General features: G+C 37.9%; 1 protein-coding gene across 2 annotated transcripts in view; it reads right to left on the reverse strand.

The window, feature by feature from the left end:
- The window catches only part of PHKA1 (phosphorylase kinase regulatory subunit alpha 1), a 274,019-nt gene that overhangs the window by 122,353 nt on the left and 127,720 nt on the right, over positions 1–23,946 (reverse strand). For both annotated transcript variants that reach the window (XM_075538855.1, XM_075538854.1), the window contains one exon: positions 20,190–20,324. In XM_075538855.1, coding sequence (XP_075394970.1) covers positions 20,190–20,324 — 135 coding nt within the window. The remainder of the gene's footprint in view (positions 1–20,189; positions 20,325–23,946) is intronic.

Below are 23,946 nucleotides of genomic sequence, written 5' to 3' on the forward strand. Positions count from 1 at the left end.
TTGAACACTCACAAGCAGTGTTGAAGATTTCCATTTGTTCTGTATCTTTAGTATCACTTGGTTTAGTTAGTATTTTTAATTTTAACTGCTCTGGAAAATATCTCATTATGCTTTTAATTTGTAATTCCCTGGTGAAATACAGAGGTCAAGCACCTCTCCAAATAGTGGCCATCCACTTTTGTGAACTAATCTTTTGGGGTTTTTAAATTCATTCTCTTTTTCTTATTGATTTATATTTCTTCATGTATTGTAGATGAGTCTTCTGCCAGGTGTATATATTACAAAATATGGTATCCCACACTGGGAGATGCCATTTCATTCTTAGTGTCCATTTTATCAATCTGGGTCCTGATTAAGAAACCTTTGTCTACCAAGAGCAATTAGATCTTCGTTTAGTGTATCTTCTAAACATTTTATTATATTACTTTTCACATTTAGGCCAACAATCTATCTTAAAATATTTTTATATGATATTGAAGTAGCAGGTAATGTTGATTTTTCTTTCATGGAGAATGGAACTAATGCTTTTTACTGAACAAACAATCTATACATTATTACTCTGACATAGCAAACATTTTAAAAGCCAACTGCTATTGAATTGATTCCAACTCATAGTGACCATATAAGACAGTGGGTTTCTGAGGCTGTAAATCTTTTTTTAAAAATTTAAATCATTTTATTGGGGGCTTGTAAAATTCTTAACATAATCCATACATACATCCATTGTGTCAAGCACATGTTCATTTGTTGCCATCATCATTCTCAAAACATTTGCCTTCCACTTGAGTCCTTAATATCGGCTCCTTGTTTTTTCCCCTCCCCCCCATGAACCCTCCATAATTCATAAATTATTATTATTTTGTCATGTTACACTGTCCGACATCTCCCTCTGCCCTCTTCTCTACTGGCTATCCCCCAGGGAGGCGACTATACATAGATTCTTATAATCAGTTCTCCCTTTCTACCCCACATTCCCTCCACCCACCAGACATCACCACTCTCGTCACTGGTCCTGAAGGAGTCATCTGTTCTGGATTCCCTGTGTTTTCAGTTGCTATCTGTACCAATGCACTTCCTCTGGTCTACCCAGATTTGCAAGGTAGTATTGGGATCATGCTAGTGGGCGGGGGGCAGGGGAAGTATTTAAGAACTAGGGGAAAGTTATATCTTTCCTCGTTGTAACCCTGCACCCTGCCTGGCTCATCTCCTCCCCACAACCCTTCAGTAAGGGGGTGTCCAGTTGCCTACCGATGGGCTTTGAGTCTCCACTCCACACTCCCCCTCATTCACAATGATATGATTTTTTGTTCTTTGATGCTTGATACTTGATCCCTTCGACAGCTCGTGGTCACACAGGCTGGTGTGCTTCTTCTACGTGGGCTTGAGGCTGTAAATCTTCATGGAAGCAGACAGCCTCATCTTTATCCCAATTGACATGACCGTATGTCATAAATCAGGAAGACTTATTTAGTTTGACTTACCTAGTTCACTATACTTGTGAACTATAATATAATACTAATATAAATATAATACGCTTTGTACCATTATGAGTCTTGAAACAGGTTGCATAATCTTTCCAACCTTATTTTTTTTTCTTCTTTTACATTTTATTAGGGACTCAAACAACTCTTACCACAATCCATACATATACATACATCAATTGTATAAAGCACATCCATACATTCCTTGCCCCAATCATTCTCAAGGCATTTGCTCTCCACTTAAGCCCCTTGTATTAGGTCCTCTTTTTTTTTTCTCCCCCTCCCTCCCCTTTCATCCCTCCCTCATATGCCCTTGGTAATTTATACCTCGTTATTTTGTCATATCTTGCTCTATCCGGGGTCTCCCTTCCCCCCTTCTCTGCTGTCCCTCTCCAGGGAAGAGGTCACATGTGGCTCCTTGTAATCAGTTCCCCCTTTCCAACCCACTCACCCTCCACTCTCCCAGCATCCTCCCTCACGCCCTTGGTCCTGAAGGTATCATCCACCCTGGATTCCCTGTACCTCCAACCCTCATATGTACCAGTGTACAGCCTCTGTCCTATCCAGCCCTGCAAGGTAGAATTCGGATCATGGTAGTTGGGGGGAGGAAGCATCCAGGATCTGGGGGAAAGCTGTGTTCTTCATCGATACTACCTCACACCCTAATTAACCCATCTCCTCTCCTAAGCCCCTCTATGAGGGGATCTCCATTGGCCGACACTTGGGCCTTGGGTCTCCACTCTGCACTTCCCCCTTCATTTAATATAATATATATATACACATACATATACACATATATACACATACATACACACACTTATATATATTTTTTGCATGATGCCTTATATCTGGTCCCTTGGGCACCTCGTGATCGCACTGGCCGGTGTGCTTCTTCCATGTGGGCTTATTTGCTTCTGAGCGAGATGGCCGCTTGTTCACCTTCAAGCCTTTAAGACCCCAGACACTATCTCTTTTGATAGCCGGGCACCATCAGCTTTCTTCACCACATTTGCTTGTGCACCCATTTGTCTTCAGCGATCCTATCATGGAGGTGTGCAGTCAATGATATGATTTTTTGTTCTTTGATGCCTGTCCAACCTTATTTTTAAAGATTATATTGCTTATTTTAGCCCTATGCAATTCCCTATATATTTGAAAATCACCTGCATACTTTCACTCATGCAATAACTTTCTGGGACTCAATTTGATACTTAGAAAATTATATTCCAGATATTTGATGAAATTCATTTTGTAATATATTTTCTTGAACATATCGATAGTTTTAAAAGTTCCATCTGAAAACTCAAAAAAATAAACTATGCATATTGTCATTGTGTTTTTCCCTTTGACTTTTACTTGATTTCTTAAAATAACTGGTAATTAAAATTTTTATCCTTTATTTCTTTTCTTGAGAATATACACAGCTAAACATACATCCAGGGCTCAACTTCTACACATACCTTAGTGACACTGACAACATTCTTTGTGTTGTGCAACCATTTAAACTCTCCTTTTAAAGTTGTTCCTCTCCCATGAAAATAAATCCACTGCTCCTTATAGTTCTTGCTTAATCTGTTTTAAAATTTTTATTTAAATTTTATTTTATTGGGAGATTTTACAGCTCTTATCACAATCAATAAATATATCCATTTTGTCATACATATCTTTACATATGTTGTCATCTTTTTCAAAACATTTTCTTTCTACTTGAGCCCCTGGCATTAGCTCCTCATTATGTCCCCACCTCCATGCCCCCTTGATAATTCATGAATTATTCTTTTTGAGATGTTGTCAATTTGATTCTAAATAAATACTTTAAAAAACATATAATGCTTAAGGCAAACTTTTTTTATTAGTTAAGCTAAAGAATTACTTGATCTTTAGAAGATTTCATATCATTGTGTGATCACCTCCCCGATATGATTGCTGAAGACAAATGAGTGCATAAGCAAATGTGGTGAAGAAAGCTGATGATGGTGCCCGGCTATCAAAAGATATAGGGTTTGGGGTCTTAAAGACTTGAAGATAAACAAGCGGCCATCTAGCTGAGAAGCAAGAATCCCACATGGAAGAAGCACACCAGCCTATGGGATCACGAGGTGTCGAAGGGATCAGGTATCAGGTGTCAAAAAACAAAAAAATCATATCAATGTGAATGAGAGGGAGTGTGGAGTGGAGACCCAAAGCCTATCTTTAGGCAACTGGACATCCCCTTATGGAAGGGTCGTGGGGAGGGGACGAGCAAGTCACGGTGCAATATAGCAAGGATGAAATATACAACTTTCTTCTAGTTCCTAAATGCTTCCTGCCCCCCCCCCCACTATCATGATACCTTACAAATCTGGCTACACCAGAGGATGTATACTGGTACAGATAGGAACTGGAAACACAGGGAATCCAAGACAGATGATCCCTTCGGGACCAGGGCTGAGAGTGGCGATACTGGGAGGGTCAAGGGAGGGTGGGGTAAAAAGGGGGAACTGATTACAGGGATCTACATATAACCTCCTCACTGAGGGATGGGCAACAGAAAAGTGGGTGAAGGGAGACGTAGGACAGTGTAAGATATGACAAAATAATAATTTATAAATTATCAAGGGTTCATGAGGGAGGGGGAGAGGCGAGGGAGGGGAAAATGAGGAGCTGATGCCAGGGGCTTAAGTGGAGAGCAAATGTTTTGAGAATGATGAGGGCAATGAATGTACAAATGTGCTTGACACAATTGATGTATCTATGGATTGTGATAAGAGTTGTATGAGACCTCAATAAAATGATTTTAAAAAGACTTCAAGAGATATTTTTTGTCTAAGATTTAAAGATTATCTCAGGTGGAATAGTTTCAGGGGTTCTTCCAACATTCAGGGGGTCAGGAAGCCTAGCATCCAAGAGAATTCTAAATTGTGTTCTGCTGCATGCCCCTTTATTAGGATTCTTTTATGGAATTAAAATGTTCAGTAATGATAGTCATGATAGCCAGGTACCCTCTAGTTCTGGTCTCATGGCAAAGAATTCATGGAGGCAATGAATCACACACTTCTTATCTTCCTCCTATTTCTTCTTTCTTTTTTCCCCTGTTGGTCTAGGAAGTTGGTTGGCAAACTACAATTTTTGAGCACTATGAGGCTCTTTCAGTAGATAAATGTGACTCTGAAGTAAAATTGAAAATGAAAATAAAACTATCATAATTTCATTTATAAAAAATTAAAGTATATTATTCTGAAAATGGGGATTTGATTTGTTTGTAAAAATGTATTTATTGCTTTCAAATAATTTTTAAATTGTTGTGAGGGACAGGATTGGCTCTTGCATCTTGAACGTTTGATGACACCTGATCTAGGAGAATAGAGGTCAACTGTTTCCTTGAATGTATATTTGCAAGCTTTGAAGACCCCAGGAACCATATATAGAATGATAAGGATGTAGGCCAATTAACTGGAATGTCCTGTGAAACTACCTTAACCCTCTAAATCAAGAAATTAAATTCTATGTGTTTTCTCTTTAAGCAGCCTCAGAAGTTTTTTGTTTATTTTGGAAATATGTTTATTATAAAACTTTTACTACATATTTGATAATTTTTAAATTAAAAAATAGTTTATTGAGGCAGGCTGATATACTATCCTATAAGCAGGTCACCTTAGTCCAATTAAAAGTTGAGGGGATTGTACTTTAGACTTTGTTTTTGAGACATTCTGAAGGCTAGTCTATTTCTGATTTGCCCTTATTTCAAGGATTTAGCCCTATAGGAGTTTCAATAGAATGTCTGAGTTGTTTACCACGGCCCCTTACACATTGAAAAGTCTGGTAATACAATTGTTATGTCCCTATCATAGTGAGACTTTCTCCTTGATTTCTTGGACCCTCAATGCATGCAAGCATAGCTTAAGAATCAGCAAATATCTTAAAGGGACATTGGACATAAAATGGTAAACTTATTTTCTATGGTCCTCTTGCCTGTAGGTCTTTAGCTACTGAAATCCAGGCTGTCTTAATTCTCTGTGATGTCTTCATATACCTCTGTCTTCAATATCTAGCCTTTGTAGTTGTTCTCACTGTGAGGGTTCAACTGATACAAGAAATTCTATTGTAATAGAAAGTGGAAATCTACTTCATTCTTTTTAGTTGCTGCATAATATTTTATTGTATTGACAAATCATAATTCAGCTATATTTATGTATAGGCATTCTGTGGTTTTTATTCATTTGTCATAAAAATGTAATGTAATGAAATAAAATTTTATTTTATTATTTTAAAAATAATTTTATTGGGGGCCTATACAACTCTTATCACAATCCATACATACATCAATTGTGTAAAGCACATTTGTACATTCCTTGCCCTCAAAAATTTTATTTTATACAATAAAATTTTTAAACTAAGCGAAGAGCTAAATGCAAAACTGTAGTCATACAGAACTAAAAACACACAATTAAAATGTACATATTTAAAAATGTACATATTTTACCTAGAAAGGGCTTTAAAAAAAGTATAGCAGCAAATGAAGAAACTAAAAATAGAGAAAAATTTACTACCTAAAAATATAATTTCTAGTAATCAAAATTAAACGGCAAGTAATAAAATAGAAAATCATTATGAAGAAAAGAACACAAAGCATAGCATAACCAAAAATCAAGTAATAAAAATGGCAAAAGAATACAAGTACAGCGTTTTCAAAATAAACAAAATGCTTATTTAATATCTGAAAATAAGTTTATCTTCCATATGGCAAAAAAAATCATGCTAGTACAATAGTTAAAATAGTGCTATATGAGGCTATGTAACAAAACAAGGTACATATTATGGCTCTGTGTGCTTTTTGACACTTATAAAAATGTATTTAAAATAATAATTTATAAATTATCAGGGTTCGGGAGGGAAGAAGGGTGAGTTAGGCAGGAAAAAAAAATGAGGAGCTGATACAAGGGCTCAAGTAGAAAGCAAATGTTTTGAAAATGGTGATGGAAACAAATGTACAAATGTGCTTGACACAATGGATATATGTATGGATTGTGATAAGTCGTACGAACCCCCAATAAAATGATTTAAATAAATAAATAAAAACCAATAGAAACAAGGATATCAAAGAAAAAAACAGTGGTTTTCTTAGCACAAAAGGATTATATATCTACTGCCAACAAGTCAGTTCTGACTCATAGTGCGCTCTTTCACAGGGGTCCAAGGCTGTAAGTCTTCAAGGGAGCAGATAATCTTATCTCTCAGAACAACTGGTGGGTTTGAACCAACAATCTTGTGGTTGACAGTCCAATGTTTATCTGACGGCACCACCAGGTCTCCTAAAAAGAATTATTTTATCTTACATAATTTAGTTTTACATTTTAGGCTTCTCTGTATTTTCCTGTTCCTGCACTCAGCATATGCTTATCAATTTTGTCATCAGATGAAATTTATTAAAATCCGAGAGAATAAAATTAGCATAATAACTTCATATGAACCACCTTGAAAAACGAGACTCCACATGGGCTGGGGTCACTCCTTCAAGAAGGGGGAAAGGGAGACCATCCACTTGATGCTATACTACATTCCGACAAGGCTGCCACAAATCAGCAGACACTGTACAGGACTGAGAAAGGAACCTTGCTGGAAAGTCAAGTCAAGATCAGGGTGGGGAGCATCTAGGTTTCAGAGGAGGCATTTATACTTCTGTTGGGGTGTGAATGCAGAGGGGAAATCTCACACAGGAAGGGATGCTCGACAGTAATTGTAGAGAACCCAAAGAGAATAAACTTGGTACTATGTTCCTAGTTAGACACTTTTGAATTCATTTCTACCTAACCCTCAGGGAACCACGCCAGGGGCTTGGCACTGCAACGATCTTAGACTCTGACCTTACAGAGAAGATAGCATCCCCTATAGGCCACACCAGAAGGACTCCATGTAGAACCCTCGCTAAACTTGCTGCTCCCTACCTCAAAATTACCTGAGTCCTTGCACTTTACACTGAAGTTCTCTGAGGAGAGAAGAAACAAATGATGGCCACCTCACAACTGTGGAATTGGTGGCCATTGGACCTTGCTTAAGATCCCAGCTTAGCAGGTGTCCATTGAAAGGGGACCCATAGCTACCAGATATTTACTATCTTAATGCCCTCCTTGCATTAATATGACATGTTATCCTTGTAAGGAATGTTGTGGGAAATTTTCCACTAGCATTAACCCCTATGGTCAATGTAAACAGAGCTGAATTATTGAATGATTCAATCTGTACAAGGGAACAAGTCATGGATTGTGGTCCGCAGGTAAACTATACTCAGATAACGTCCATTTCTCAACAGCATCTTAAATTCTATGCTACTGGGTAAATTATTGATGCTATCAAAGGAAATGCCTTATACCCCAAGGGGGTGATTGATAATATTTTGTCATAAAATGATAATAAGACTGCTAAAGTAAACCAGAATCACACATAACCCATGATCAAGCAGATGGATTCTGGTCTCCCACTTAATTCTAGCCTCAATCAAAAGACGGTCCGTTCTTATGGCACGGTCCTGCACCATACTCGCTTTCATGAAGTGATCACTGAAGATATGGGTGCTACGGCCAAGTGTGGTGAAGAAAGCAGATGGCAGATGGTGCCTGGCTATCAATCAGAACAGTGTGTTGGGTCTCAAAGGTTTGTAAGCAAACAGTCATCTAAGTGAAGCATCATCTAAATCTGTATGGAAGAAGCACACCAGCCTGTGTGATCCATAGATGACAAATAAAAACATCCAAATATGATGAAGGGAAAATTCTCAGAGCTTAAATTATGAACAACCAGTTTGTAGAAGGCTATGGAGGAGAATGGAATCCCAAAATCCATCTGCAGAGTAGCTATTTGGATTAAGTCTCTGGCAGATCCCCACTGGCCAGATCTAACAGAGTACTCGAGCAGCCTTACTATAGAGATGATTGTAAAATAGATTATGGTGCATGGAACTATGATATAATATGATATTTGGTCAGTTAACCTCCTTTTGACCCATCCTAAATTTGGTCTAGGTTTAAATATTTGTTCCTCGATAGAAATTTTCACTCTGATTCATTTTAATATTGCTCAGCCTTTTCTTTCTTCCCCATTTTGTTTTTTATTATTTGTTATGTCTCCCAGTTTATGAAGCACAGAAGGAGCAGATGTATAGAGACAATTACTGATGTAATAGCTTATCAGGGCTGGGAGAGGTTGAGAGGAATTGGGAGCAAATAATGAATATAGGAGGGTGCACTGGAACTGATTGTGATTGTGTATATACAAGTCTTTTAAAAGGTGTCTTAACTATGGAAATGTATGATGTGTGAATTTTCTGTCAACCAAACCACTGGGAAACAGAAAATAGCATGATGAAGCAAAGAGATAAAACATACAATTCCTGAAGCAGTGTAAGTGATACCTAACAAAATGAACGTATCTGATTTATAAAAATGTATACAAAGGCAAATGAAACAATTATTGTGTAAAAATAATAGAATAGGAATAGAAAAGTGGGTGAACGGAGACGTCAGACAGGGCAACATATGACAAAATAATAATTTATAAATTATCAAGGGCTAATAAGGGAGGGGGGAGCGAGGATGGAGGGGAAAAAATGAGGACCTGATGCCAGGGGCTTAAGTAGAGAGCAAATGTTTTGAGAATGATGAGGAAAATGAATGCACAGATGTGCTTTACACAATTGATGTATGTATGGATTGTGATAAGAGTTGTATGAGACCCTAATAAAACGGGGGAGCGGAGAGGGAGGGGGGGAAAAGAGGACCAGATGCAAAGGGCTTAAGTGGAGAGCAAATGCTTTGAAAATGATTAGGGCAAAGAATGTATGGATGTGCTTTATACAATTGATGTATGTATATGTATGGATTGTGATAAGAGTTGTATGAGCCCCTAATAAAATTTTAAATAAATAAACAAAACAAAACAAAAAAACTATTTAAAAAGGAAATATATTAACAAAAGTATACCATAGGATATACTTAAAAATTGATAAATACAAGGGTAAGAATTCTGCATTATTCAATTTACACAACAAAATCCTAGTTTGGGAATCCTTGAAAGCATAATATTGTGTTGCTAAATAACATCACATGTACTGGACCAACAAGAGAGTAGAAGAACCCCTTAGACTAAACTTCTAAAACTCCCTTTGAGCTCTGCGCTGAAGCTACTCCTGGAGCTCACCTGGAGCCAAATATTAACTATTTCTGGCATAGTCAAAACATCTTACCCCTTAAATGTCTTTGTAGACTTATCTGTTTTTATTTGTAAAATACAGATATATTGATTTCACTTTTCATTTTTGTTATCTTTTTAAAATTAAATGCTTTGATTGGGGGTTCTTACATCTCTTATCACAATCCATTATGTCAAGCACATTTGTTGCCATCATCATTTTCAAAGCATTTTCTTTCTACTTGAGCCCTTGGTATCGGCTTCTCATTTTCCCCCTCCCTCCCACACCCTCCCTCCCTCATGAACCTTTGATAAGTTATAGATTATTATTTAAATATGTTACATCGTCCTCTGTCACCCTTCACCCACTTTTCAGTTGTTCGTTCCCCTGGGAGGGGGTTATATATAGTTGATCCTTGTGGTCGATCATTTTTGTTATCTTTTATAAATGTAAACTATGGTGATTAATGTTTACTTTTATGAAGTCATTTTTCAAAAGAAGAATCTAAAGAAAAAGTGTAAGCTGAGCTGCAGAAAAATATTGAGTGCTACTGTTTTCTAACATATACTCCATCTGTCTATATACTTCTGAAAGCGGTGTTTACATCTATTTCATTCTTCTTTGAAGAATTAATTCTATCCTCTTTTTATTTGCATCCTAGTTCCCAAACCTAGTTGGCCTACTGGTCCCCTTTCAGAAAGAAAATTATTCTTCTCTTGCCTGGCAATGAAAGTCTTTTGTACTATAGCCCAAAATCTAGGATGAAATGTAGGGATCTACTTTTGCTGTCCCCTGGACGGTCCAGCTCCCCCAAGTGGGCAATACTGCCCACTTTCAGAAACACTGATTTACATCATGTCAAAAATTAGTTTTAGCATCCTAAAGAGACAGACATCATGTTTCTTTTGAAGCTCTGAGTTTAATGAACAAAAAGAAGTCTGAATGGGGCAAGATCAGGACTGCTGTTGGGTGCATGAAATAAGGTTTTTCCAACCAAATTCTCATAGGAAAGCTCCTGCTACTCTGGAAAAATGAGCAAGTGAATTATAGTGATGGGGAAAACATTCTCAACACATTTTTTACCTGCCCTTTTCCGCATCAATGCAGTGCTCAATTTTCTTAAAACTTCTTCCTAATAAACTACCACTATCATACTGTGTTTTTGGAAAAAAACAATCTTTCAAGATTATCCCTTTGGAGCCCCCCCCCCAAAAAAAAAAAGAGTTGTAATAACCTTCTGGGTTGACCTCTCTGTTTTGAATTTAACTGACCCTACAGATCCTCTTAGAGCCCACTGTTTGGATTAGATCTTTTTTGGAAAGCATCCTAATAAGACAAAGACAATTTATTACTGAGAGAACTTCTCTGCAGCCATCTACTGATGACAGAGACAGTTTGAGCACGTTTTGTTTGGAATAAATTCATGCACATATGAACTAGAACCCTAGTAGCAATACTTTTTTACTCTGGTTCCTATATACCAAAGGGCTTCCGGGAGTTGAAATGACAGAATTAAAAGAGAATGAAATAAAGAACTTTTTCAAACACCCCCATAGGAAAACACACTGACCCAGGTAAGAAGACAAAAGGAATCAGTCTCAAAAGAATTAAGTGAAACAAGGCCCCTCCTGCAGCATCCTCAGGCTCCTAGCCCTCAGGACCCCACTGACTTTGAGCTGCCTTGGGGTGGGGATGCGTGATAAGCCCGCCTCCAAGTGTGAGCCCTGTGCAAAAGAGCCAAGGGCACAAAAGAGCAAGTCAGAGGCTTGCTTCCTCAGAGGCAACACCAAAGTCGTCCACCTGGGAGACACCCAGAGCCAGTGCAATGGGTGCCAATGAGGACAAGAAGCTGTAACTACAAGCGTTGAGCTCTATTAATGAAGGGGATGAAAGTTTTCAGGAATTAAGTCTAATTTCATTCAATATAGGAGAAAATGGTGATCCCAAAGCCTTCTTAACAGAAGTTTCCTAGATAGAAACACATCTCCTAAAATCTACAATTATATCAATGAACGCTTTTTTTTTTAACACCACCATACTATCAACTGTAAAGCAGCTACAAGAAGCAGTTGAAGTGAATCTTGGAACATTTATGACCTATGCATTATTTGAGTATTTCAAGGGCAATAAAGGAAGAGTTCATGGAGAATCACCATCCTATTCATTCCATGACAGCCATAAGCAATATCAGATCAGTTGAAACTCCTAGTCTGGCCCCATCAAGTAAGGAAAAAAGGTCAAAATGTTCTTGTTTAGTATACTTTACCAAGCCTGTCAATGGACCAATATGGGGAATAGTAAATAATCGGTGTTAATTTATATGATCTTATTTATCACATCTCTATCACATCTAGTGGATGTGATAAGGGAGTGTGAAGGTCTTTTCACTCATCCCAATGGAAAAAAATAATGAGAGGTATTTGGTAGCATGATGCATATTAAGAGACTTCTCATCTTAAAGTCTTCATCTCTTTTTTCTCTTAATTACTGAAGCATGGATTGCTTTGAAAAATTAAATGCAAATATTTTGACTTTATACACAATATCCTTTGTAGTTCCTTTTTATTTTTCAATGGTGAAGTGCTTCTCTTTGACAATTGAACATCCACTTATAAAGTTCTTGTGATTCTGTCAAGATAATATGTGAAATAGGAGAAGTAATTTAAAAAAAACCAGAAATCTGCCATATACATTGGAAAGCATTTTAAATAGAAGTGTTGACACTTATTTGAAACATTTCTCTTGGCTGAATATACCAGGATGGTATATGCCTTAATATTTATGTTTTATTTATTGTAAATAATCTTTAAATAAATTCCTATATACCTGCCATTGTGTTTTTAATTGTTTGCTCAGTGAGATCTTCTAAGTGGTTTAACATAAAACACAGTCAAGTTTGGGGGTTTTTTTTCAGAGGGTCTTTTCAAGTCTATAATTTCTGAGCCTGAGAGTCTTTGTCAAGAAAGACATAAGGGCTTACAAATGCTAAACATAAAAAAAGTGCATTAAAAATATTGGTGTAGTTTTGATAGGTTATATACCTCCCAGCTTTAAAAAAACCTTAGAGTTACTGCTGTGTATTGGGAAAGGTAAAAATGGTAGTTCCTCCAATTATATCTATGAAGTTTTGGTCTGACTTTTAAAAGTATATTCACTTCTAGAGACATTAATTTAATATCATAATAGTTTTTTGATTTGTATGCATGGTATTTACTGGGTATTACATCTTTGAATTATGAAATGAGTAAGTACAGTGAAGGAGTTCACTCTCCTTTGCAAAATCTTTTATCACATTTTTTTCTTGAATTGATATGACAGAAACCTTAAAATGCTGGACCATTGAAATGTGTCAACTTTTGTTTTGAGGTTATTGATTTTGTAGGCTCCTTGTTGTGTGGATTTGTTTCTTTTAAATAAACCAAAAACTGCTAGATCTACTAGTAAAGTTTCTGGAATTGTTTGGGCTTAGTGTAGCTCATTGATTACAAAGAATGTTAGTTAAATTCCAGTGAACTCTTTTTACTCTTTGTACATGAAGTGTACAAATTTCACTTGAACATTCTCATCAATATTGCCATCATCTATTTTCACACACCCAGTATATTTCTCAAAGTCTGTTTATTTAAAATTTGTAGAATGACAAAATGAATAAGCAATACAATTTGAATTGCAAAAATAAGTGAAACAAAGTGGGAAATATATAGCCTAACTGAAAAATAAAGAAGTGACATTAAAATAACTTATATTTATTAAGAATATTAGCCAAATGAAATGAGTGATTAAAATCCAATGTGGGTGAGCAGTACAAATAAAAATGTGATGACACTATAGCATCATGTTGGGTTTCTATTACAATAAATAGGTAGGTTTTTCTGGAGAATAAACTGGCAATATGCAAAAATATCCACAAAATCAATCATATTCTCTTATTAAGAATTCCATTGCTGGAAGTATACTCTTAAAGAATTATACAAAGGAAAAATTGCTTTATGCAAATCTGCTCATACCAAAACAAACTCATTACTGTCATCGATGCCAACTCTTAGAGACCCCATAGGACAGAGTAGAACTGTCTCTGTGAGTTTTTTGAGACTGTCACTCTTTATAGGAGTCAAGTCTTTCTTCCATGGAGAAGCTGGCAGCTTCTAATTGGTGACCTTGCAGATTGCGGCCCACTGTGTCACCACTATGCCACCAGGGCTAAGATGCTCATAGGAATATAAAAGTTTTAACAACAATAAGGGAACCACACAGTAAGGAAGCAACTATCTTAATGTGATGAAGTCATCCAAAGCTATTTTAATATAAAGACGTCCGAACTGCACATTTGGTTAAGCACTGGGCTACTGGTCAACAGCTTAAGCCTGCCAGCCACTCTACAGGAGAAAAATAGGGCTGTTTATTCCCGTAAAGATTTTTTTCTTTTTATTTATTTATTTATTTATTATCCCGTAAAGATTTATAGTCTTTTAAATCCTATGAGGCAGTTCTACTCTGTACTACAGGGTCATCATGAGTCAGAACTGACTCAGTGGCAGTAGATTTGGGGTTTTGGCTTTATTTCAATATATTGAAATAGTTCAATTAAATTAAAAAAATAACAAATAAAACAAACTCTCTGTCCTTGAGTTTACCCTATAGGACACGGTAAAACTGCACCATGGGTTTCTATGATGAACTCTTTATGGGAGTAGAAAGCCCCATCTTTCTTCTGATGAGTGGCTGGTGGTCTTGAACTGCTGATCTTGCATTTAGCAAACCAATGCATAACCACTATGCCATCAGGACTCATTTAAAGGAAATAATAAATGAAAAATAGAATACAATGTAATATGGACACATCAATTATAATTATGAAAATGTGTTTAGCCTTCATTCAGGCTTCAGTAGTTCCTCTCGATTACATTGCCCTTGATCAAGCCCTACCAGGCATCCTATGCCCTCCTTGCCATTGATTTTAGATGACTTGTTGTTCCCTTGTTCCTGGGTTTGATAACACCCACTTCTATCCCCCCATGTTCCCCACTCCCGTGTCCCTCCAGAACTGTCAGTCCCATTGTTTTCTCCTCCAAATTGTTTGTCCTGCCTATCTTATCTAGGTAGACATGCAGATAATAATAAGCACAAAAACAAGACAGAAAAAAACAAAACAACAAAAGGAAACCAAAAAACCAAACAATAACACCAAAAAAGAAAAGCCTATAAATAGTTCCAGCTCTGTTTGGGAGTGTTTTTCAGTCGAGTCTGATGGGGTGCCATGCCCTGGACCTAAAGTCAATTTTTAGTATTCCCTGGGGACTTCATTGCTTTGTTCCCCTTGCTGCTCTGTTGCACACCTTTAGCGTTTCGCCCCTGGGGTCATTTGTGTAGCACCATCGTTATAACATTCATAAGACTTTGCTATAATTATTTCCTATGTGTCTAGCCCAGTAACTAGAATAAGTGAGCAGTAAATTCTTAGGAATTAATGAATGAATGAAGTGAATGAAAGATAATAATAGTAAGAAAATAATGGTAGCTTACTTGAATCCCGAAAATTTCAAATAATTCATTAAACTCAGGACTCAGCAGTCCTTATTTCCTTTAATTAGGAAATAAGAATTGATTCAAACTCAAAATTCAAACTCACTGCCATTGAGTCGATTCTGACACGTAGTGACCACTTAGGACAGAGCAGACTTGTCCCTGTGGATTTCCGAGACTGTTTAAAAGGGTAGAAAGCCTCATGTTTCTCCAGCAGGGCAGATGGTGGTTTTGAACAGCTGATTGTGTAGTCCATAGTCCAATGTGTATCCACTATACCACCAGGGATCCAAGAACTTAATTGTTGGTAGGTGCCTTGAGCCAGTTCCTAGTCATAGTGACCCTATGTACAGCAGAACGAAACACTGGTGCCCAATTGTTCTTATGTTTGAGACCATTGTCACAGCCATTGTATCAATGTATCTTGTTAAGGGCTTCCTCTTTTTCGCTGTTCCTCTACTTTACCAAGCATAAGAATTTAATAGGCAGCCCAAAAAGAGTCTAGGCTTTCAAACTGTAAGCAGGAAGGTATTAATTTCTGTTTGGTGGATGCAAATTCGGATGCAGGCAAATTCTCCAAAGAAATGAGAAACATGTTAGTTAAATAAACACCACTCAACAACAACAAAAATATTTTTCTTGGTGTTTTGGTTTTTAGGCCTGGGTTTGGGGTTATTTTGGGTACTGATTCAGAAGCCTTGGATAGACCACATCAACTCCAGTTTCTTAGATATTGTGTTCCAGTATATTTTCAGCTATTCAATTATACTAATTTATTAATTTTTCATCCTACTTTTAAATAAGAGAAGAGCTCAGACTCACAAATAACAGAATACAAAAAAGATAAGAAGTATTTTTAAAAGAATTATTTATTAAGTGATTTCCAAGAGAAGCTATATATGGACCCATGGTGACTAGCTGGTTCAAATACACCAGTCACTCTGCAACCTTTAAAGGAAACGAAACCCAAAGCAGTAGTTCTTCTCTGTCATATAAGAGTCACTATCAGTTAGAATCAATTAGATGGCAGAGGGTTGTTTTATTTGGTAGGGGAGGCTGTGCAATATATACAGAGTCCAGAAGTTGGACACTGCAAAGCCAGAACATAGTTTGAGAAGAGTGAAAAATAAAAAGGAAAATTGAAAAGGCACATATTTGGAAGTGTGATGGCAATTTAGAGTGCTGAAAAGATAAGATTTCATAGAAATTTTCATATCAGCTCCTCATTTTCCCCCTCCCTTACCCGCCCTCCCTCCCTCATGAACCCTTGATAAATTATAGATTATTATTTTCATATCTTATGTCGTCCTCTGTCACCCTTATTTTAATCACCATTAGTACCCCTTCCTAGGCCTGGTAACCATTAATGGCTTTTTTAAATGTATTTGCCTTTTATTGTCTTTTTATATAAGTGAGGTCATATAAAGTTTGTCCTTTTTCCCCCAAACCATTTTATTAGGACCTAATCCAGACATCATACTATTGCATAGTTCAGTCACAGCATACAGTGCTGTACAATTGCTACCAAAATCAATTCCAAAACATTTTCTTCCTTCTTGAATTCCTTGTTATCAGCACCCCGTCATCCCTCCCTCCCCACTATACTACCCAGGAACCCTTATTCTAGATGTCTCCATAGATTCACCTGTCCTGGGTTTCATATACCGAAAAACAGAAAACCACATAATAGAGTCAAGAAGGATACCAAACATGACCAAATACAACAGAGATAAACACCAATATGAAACAAACAAAAAAAACACAGAAGAAATTACCATCCCCCCTCCAAGCCCAAAGTATATCAGAAGGGAGATCAAGTGATAAGATTTTAACCTTTCAAGTCAGATTTATCATTTTAATCTGCTATAGCCGTCTCTCCAACACTCTCTGTCTCATAGCCCGGCTAGTCCCATCCTTCAATTATAGTTAGAGGGAAATCACTGAAGGGCTATTCCCTGTGTGGATCCTGCAAATGCATTTTGGACTCCCACTGCCATCCATAGCCTTCTGCACACCAGGACCTCACAATTTAAGCTCTGATACTATTCCCTCCTTCAGATTTGGATTATATAATTTACAATCCTTAGATTGCAGATGCTGGTGTGCTCCTTCCATGTGGGCTTAGTTGACGTATCACTTACATGACTGCTGGTTTGGAAACAAGCCTTTAAGACCCCAGATGCTATTCTATCTGATAGCCAGACACCATTTAATTTCTTCACCACACTTTGCTATAGCACCCATATCTTCTGTATTTCTTTCATGAGGGCAAGTATTGAGCATGGTCATGTAGTAAGAACTTATTGTCTTTATATTGGAGCTCAGATTAAGTGTGAACCCCAAATCCATTCCTGAATCTGTATGTTCACCTTAGAGACATCCTTGCTAATTTATGGTAGATAATCTTATCAATCTTCTGCTTGGAGCATTCTGTTTATCGTGTCATTGATTAGCCCATAGTGCCAATTTAAAACACTATTCCGACAGGGAGATTGAACAAGTGTAGGCTAACTATATATCTCAATACTTGGATTATTCACAGGTACAGAAAAATCCTTACACGACTAGGCAAATGTTGGTGGTTAGGGAAAACTTACAATAATATTCACTGACAATGTCCATCACAGGCCTACCAGAAGAATACATATCTTAATATGGAAAATAGGGCATTGAAGTAATAAATAAATGTCTGCCTTTTGACAGTTCAATACTCTTAGTATAGCTGTCTTCTGCTTCTTCACACACCATGTAATTTCAGTCTCAAGTCCTCAGGTTAAAGGTGTGTCTGATGTAGAGCCTAGTTCACTTCATTGGGTTTCCACATCCCAACCTTCTTGTGACCTTTGGAGCATGTTGTGGGCCTTGAAGATCCAGGGTTAAGTGTCCCAGTCTTTTATGACACATGGCCTTGGTCCCCAGGGGGTATACAAAAACGCCAATGTGGCTTATTGTAGCACATGACCAGGCATACTGCCCCCTCAGGGTCCTTAAAAGTATTATTAGTTATTTTCCCCCACTAGGAAGTTGGTCGTCTCTCTTTTTCTACTAACAGACATGCATTTGTCTTCTCCCAGACACGTATGCTCCCTTTCCTCCCTCCTGACTTGAATTTCCCATTAATAGCCCTCATCACTGATAGGCATGTCTGCCAGACGGAGGAGGGGGGGACCTCATCATACCACTGCATGGCAGCCACAAGGTTGTCATCCTCTCCTCCCCCTCTCTCAAAACTCTGATCCCAGATGACGTGAGCAACCCGCCCCCAAAGTGACCTCCAAGTTAGACATGTATACTCTGGCCTTATACATATTGATGGTGGTCTTTTCTTTATTATGCTTTACTTACACTTTACTTACACTTTTATCTTTGCCATTTTGTTTTATTTTTGTTTCTTATTGTTTTTGTTGGGTTTCCCAATTTGTAAAGCACAGCAGGAGAGAATCCATAGAGACAATAACTGATGCCAGGGTTAATCAGGATTGTGGAGGGCAGGGATGGGGGTGGGGAGCATGAGGGGATTTGGGGGCAAACAATGAATGCAGGAGAAGGAAGGGAGAACTAGAACTGACTGTGATGATATATATATATATACATATATATATACATATATATATAACTCTTTCTAAAAGCAATTTACCAATGGAAGTGTATGATATCTGAATATTATATCAAAATTCCTAGTTTACAAAAAGAAGAAACCACACTTGACGAATGATTACCCTGGTTGAAGGAGGAAGAGCTGCTGCTTAGGGGGCATTGAGGTGATGTCAGAGGTGTAATCATTCGGGAAAGGATATCAGTAATGGTGGTGCAACAGGAACAATATAATCGCTGGTACTAAATTGTACATGTAGAAGTTGTGTAAATGGAGAATGTCATGTATATTTTGCTACAATTAGAAAAAATAATTACATGAACAACAATGAGTACAGGGAAGAATCTTTTCAAAATTGAATGTGGTGATAATTGTACAACACTTCTTGATATGGTGGAATTATTGAATTGTATGTCATGTGGATGAGGGGCTAATAAAACTGTTTAAAAAGAAAATATACACACATAGAATGTTGTATGGTTTATGGGCACAGTCGGGCTCTCTACCAAGCTGCCTGGACACCCAGGTCAGCAGAACAGATGGTCTGAAAGCCTGAGCCTGCTCCCATCCTGGTGCTCATCCATACAGCAGTAGCCTCACACAGTATTTGTCCTTTAGTGACTGATTAACTTCACTCAGGTTTCTCGATCCCTCTGTGTCATGAGGTGTATCATGGTTTCATCACTCTTTTTAAAGGAATGCATAGGATTCCGTTCTGTGAATATACCAAAGTTGTTTTTGTCCATTCTTCTACTTCTAGCGGTATCCAACTTCTTGCTGTGAACTGTGCTGCAATGAACATTGGAGAGCATACATACGTTCACGAACTCTCTCTTTTTTCTTTGGGGCATCTGCCCAGCAATGCTATTGCTGAGTCATATGATATTTCTACTGCCAGCTGTTTTAGGAGTCACCATATCACTTTCCACAGTGGTTGTACATATTTACAGGTTCGCCTGTAGTGTATGTGTGTTCTAATCGCTCCACGCTTTCTGCAGCATTTGCTGTTCCTTGTTGCATTTTTGAATTGGGCTACAGTGCTGGGGTTAGTGTTTCAGGGTTGCTTTCATTTGAATTTCCCCACCTGGCTAGTGAATGAGAACACATTCTCATGTTCTTGTTAGTCAACCTCTGTCCAACTGTAAACCTTTCTCTTGGAGAGTGGCTGGTGGGTTTGAACTGCCAAGCTTGTGGTTAGCAGCCTGATGTGTAACCAACTGCCCCACAAGGGAATCTTAAGGGGTAAGTAGCACATCTAAAACTAATAAGCCTTCCAAGGGAGTATAGACTTGGAAGCTTGGATTTCAGAGATACTAAATTTCCCCTGAGAATCAGTTAATAAAGCAATGAAAAATCAAAAAGAAAGATGGAAACCAATGTGTATTAAACGATGTGTTTGATCTAGCACATTGATCAATCTGCTTACCTAGGCTGGAATAAATGTGGCTCAGAATACGAGCTGGTTGTACTCTGATGGGGTGAACCTCAGCAATCGTTTCCGCATCAATTCCTTTGTCCTTCAAGATAGCCTTGATCTCGTCTGTCTCTGCTAGAATTGAAACTACAGGAAAGAAAGAACACAGGGTCAAAAACTTCCCCCCAATTGAACTCTAAAAGCTCTGTAAGAATGTAATTCCCTTTAAAGGAAAGTAAAAAGAAATAGAAAAAATGGAACAATAATTCTGGAGCCTTGATGAAACAGGTGTCATGCCAAATACTAAACAATATTAATCAAAATGAAAAGGGAAATGATTATAAGTAGAGTACTCAATTCTGTTGTTGTTTTTTTTAGTAAAAACCATTGTACTGCTTTTTATCAGGGAATCCATTTTCAAATAGGTAAACTATATCATGAGGCATGCTATTTACCCACTGCCATCTAGTTGATTTTGACTTATAACAGCCCTATACTGGGTTTCTGAGGTTGTAAATAATATGGAAGCAGATAGCCTCATTTTTCTCTTATGGAGACACTAGTGGGTTTGAACTGCCAACCTCGTAGTTAGCAGTTCAGTGCTTTCCCACACTGTAACCACGGCTTCTTAAGGCACCGGCAAAAGTTGATTCTCCAGGCTCTTTCCTATCAGTACACTTATCAGGGACAGGAATGGGAGAACAATTACACACACACACACACACACACACACACATGCCTCTATTAAAGAATTGCCCTATAGTGGAAGTAGGATGAGTTGGGGATAAAGACTTATGCCATCAATATAGAGCAGGTACTACATTTGAAATTGTGTGTGAGAAATTTGGGATGGGGTGTGGAAATGGAAATAACAGACCAAGACACAGAACCTGCAAAGTCTGGACAGCTCCCTTTCCCTTCCTTATACTTATGAGGGTAGACCGGGTCCTTGATTATTCTCTTCACTTTTCTTCTATGTGACAGATACAAAGCTGGAAGTAAATCATCCAAGTAAGGGCTCAGCCGGACTGACAGTGACCATTCAGGACAAACATGCTCTCTAAATATGCTCTCTATTCCTGCTCCTCTAAAACTGGTAGATGTGTTCAATTGGATTTATGGGAAGGAAGAATGCAATTCTTAATTCCCAACAACACCCCACTGCCATTGATTCAGTTCTGACTCATTAATGGTAAAGCACCAAGTACAACTTGGTGCTTTACAACTGCCCCTTTAGGCTTCCAAGATTTTAAAATATTTATAGGATTAGATACCCTTGTCTCTCTCCTATGAAAGGGCTGGAGAGTTTGAATCTCAAACGTTGTGGTTAGCAGTTCAATTCATAACTCATTATGCCACCGGGCTCTTTGGTTGATTCTAGCTTACCAGAATTCTCATATTAGGTTTTGGGGACAAAAAACCTAGTTGACAACTTTGCTTTCCTTTTGTATTATTCTTTGTGTATTTTTCTATTGTGAGAACTTCATGCCTTGAGATTGCTTAGTGTAGTCGAAGGCAGGATATTGGGATTTGGGGTCCCTTGTATACAACATTTTCTTGATTAGTTCCAATTGGAAATATTAAAATAAAGGAGATTCTTCAGGGTAACTGTTCAGAGGGAAAATGCTAGTGGGCTGGGAAAAGCCTAGAAAGCTACATGTTGCCCTCTACCCAATCAATAAATAAACATTTGCTGAACATATAGATGGATGAGGTACTATGCTAGGTACTAGGTATTTAAGGATGAATCTGCTAGTTTCTTGTTTGAGGAGCTCATATTATAACGGGAATGGTTCACATAAATGGATTATAAATTAACCTGCTAGATAAAGAATGATATACACAAAACACGATGAAACTATCAAAGAGTCATAGCTATTTAGTCTGGTTTTGGGTGGAAGTTTTAGAAAAGGTTTCCTACAAGAGTTGAGGGCAACACTGAGTTTGAAAAGGTAAGTAGGAGAAATAAATCAGTATTGACTTGATGGCAGTGAGCTTGTTTGGAGGAGAACTAGGAAATGGGAATGGGGCAGCCATTCTAGGAAGAGGATCTAGAATTAACATTAAGCATAAAGATGGGAGAAAAAGTATGATTTGGGGAAGGTAAAACTACATATACCTCAATATATGATATACCATGATGTACACTGTATAGTGACAAAAAAGTAATCTGGTAAGGTACACAGGAGTTGTAGATAAAAATGGAGGGCACTATGTGTCACATGAAGGATCCTGTATTTTGGGCATTGGCAATGACTTCCATACTGTTTTTATTCTATTTTGGAGTTTTTCAGAGGCCAACGTATTTGGTAGTGGAAATAGATAGGAGTGAAGGAGAAGTGAGTCAAAAACTACTCTGAGGCCCCAGGTGCATTCGAATTCCAGTATGTGTCTTTTTTGTTGTTTCTTTTAGAAAATATTTAGAAAATGCTTATTTAGTGCAGCCTATGTACATGTTCCCACCACTCACTTGTCAGTGTGTTATACACTGATGCTGGAAGTTATGCCAGCAGTCTGTCCAATACCAACAGGGTCACCCATGGTGGACAGGTCTCGCTGTAGCTTCAATATTGAGACAGATCAGAAAGAAGGAAAAGAGAGTCCACTTCTGAGGGATTATGAACAGAAAACTTTCAGCAGAACACTGTCTGATACTGTGCTAAAAGATGATTCCCTCAGGTTGTAAGACATTCAAAATACTACTGGGGAAGAGCTCCCTCGTCAAATTAGAGCTGTCTTGAATGACAGGGATGGAGTGTATATATTTGGGACCGTGGTTGGATATAGCTCAAAATGAGAATGAACAGCTGCAAACATTCATTAATAATCAGAATTGGAATGTATGAAGTATGGACCTAGGAAAATTCAAATGCATAAAAAATGAAATAGAATGTATAAAGATCAATGTCCTATACATTAGTGAGCTGAAACACATTGATATCGCTAATTATATTAGGACTATATTCAACCTGATAAAGTTGATGATAAAAGAGAGGGAGAAATTATTTCAGACAGTAGGAATGGCATGTATAAATGTCAAAGGACAAGGTCAGCTTTTAATAAGAAAGAGCTAGGAATTATTAAAAGTTCTTTATAACAGGAAAATGTGATAAGAAATGAAGCTGGGTTGGAGGACCAGGGATTGGATTATAAAGACCTTTGTAAGCCATGTTAAGAAGACTGGCAATGAAAAGCCCCTTCAGAGTTGTAATCAGAGAGTAGTATGTCCATATCTAGCCCTTAAAAAGGGAGCTAGATTACCTAAATTCAAATCATTAGACTTCAAAAAATGTCAATTCGAGACTAGAAAAAAGGTCTCACTCCCACCAAGAAAGAAAAGCTAAAGGTCTATCTCCCACCAAGAAAGAAAAGCTAAAGCACATCCTTTGGTCCCTGAGCTCAGAACCTCCTAGACGCCTGGAGGGAGGGAGGGAGGGGGGGAGGGAGAGAGAAAGAGAAAGAGAGAGAGAGAGAGAGAGAGAGAGAGAGAGAGAGAGAGAGAGAGAGAGAGAGACCTGTAATACCAGAGATGGTAAGAAGCAGTGGCAAGTGCAGTGGCAGCAGCAGAACCAGAATGCTGCCATACAACAGCACAGTGGTTTTCCCAGACCACAGAACAAGGTGGTTAGAGTGAGTATGCTATTCCATAACTTCCAATGGAAGTAGAGTGCCTCTGGGCATTGGACATAGGTAGGCTTGCAAACCCATGAAGCAGAACAGAAGGGCTGAGTACTTTCACGCAGGAAGCTTCCTGACGGAATGGGGGTGG

The sequence above is a fragment of the Tenrec ecaudatus genome, chromosome X, assembly GCF_050624435.1.
Source record: "Tenrec ecaudatus isolate mTenEca1 chromosome X, mTenEca1.hap1, whole genome shotgun sequence".
In the NCBI taxonomy this organism is placed as follows: domain Eukaryota; kingdom Metazoa; phylum Chordata; class Mammalia; order Afrosoricida; family Tenrecidae; genus Tenrec; species Tenrec ecaudatus.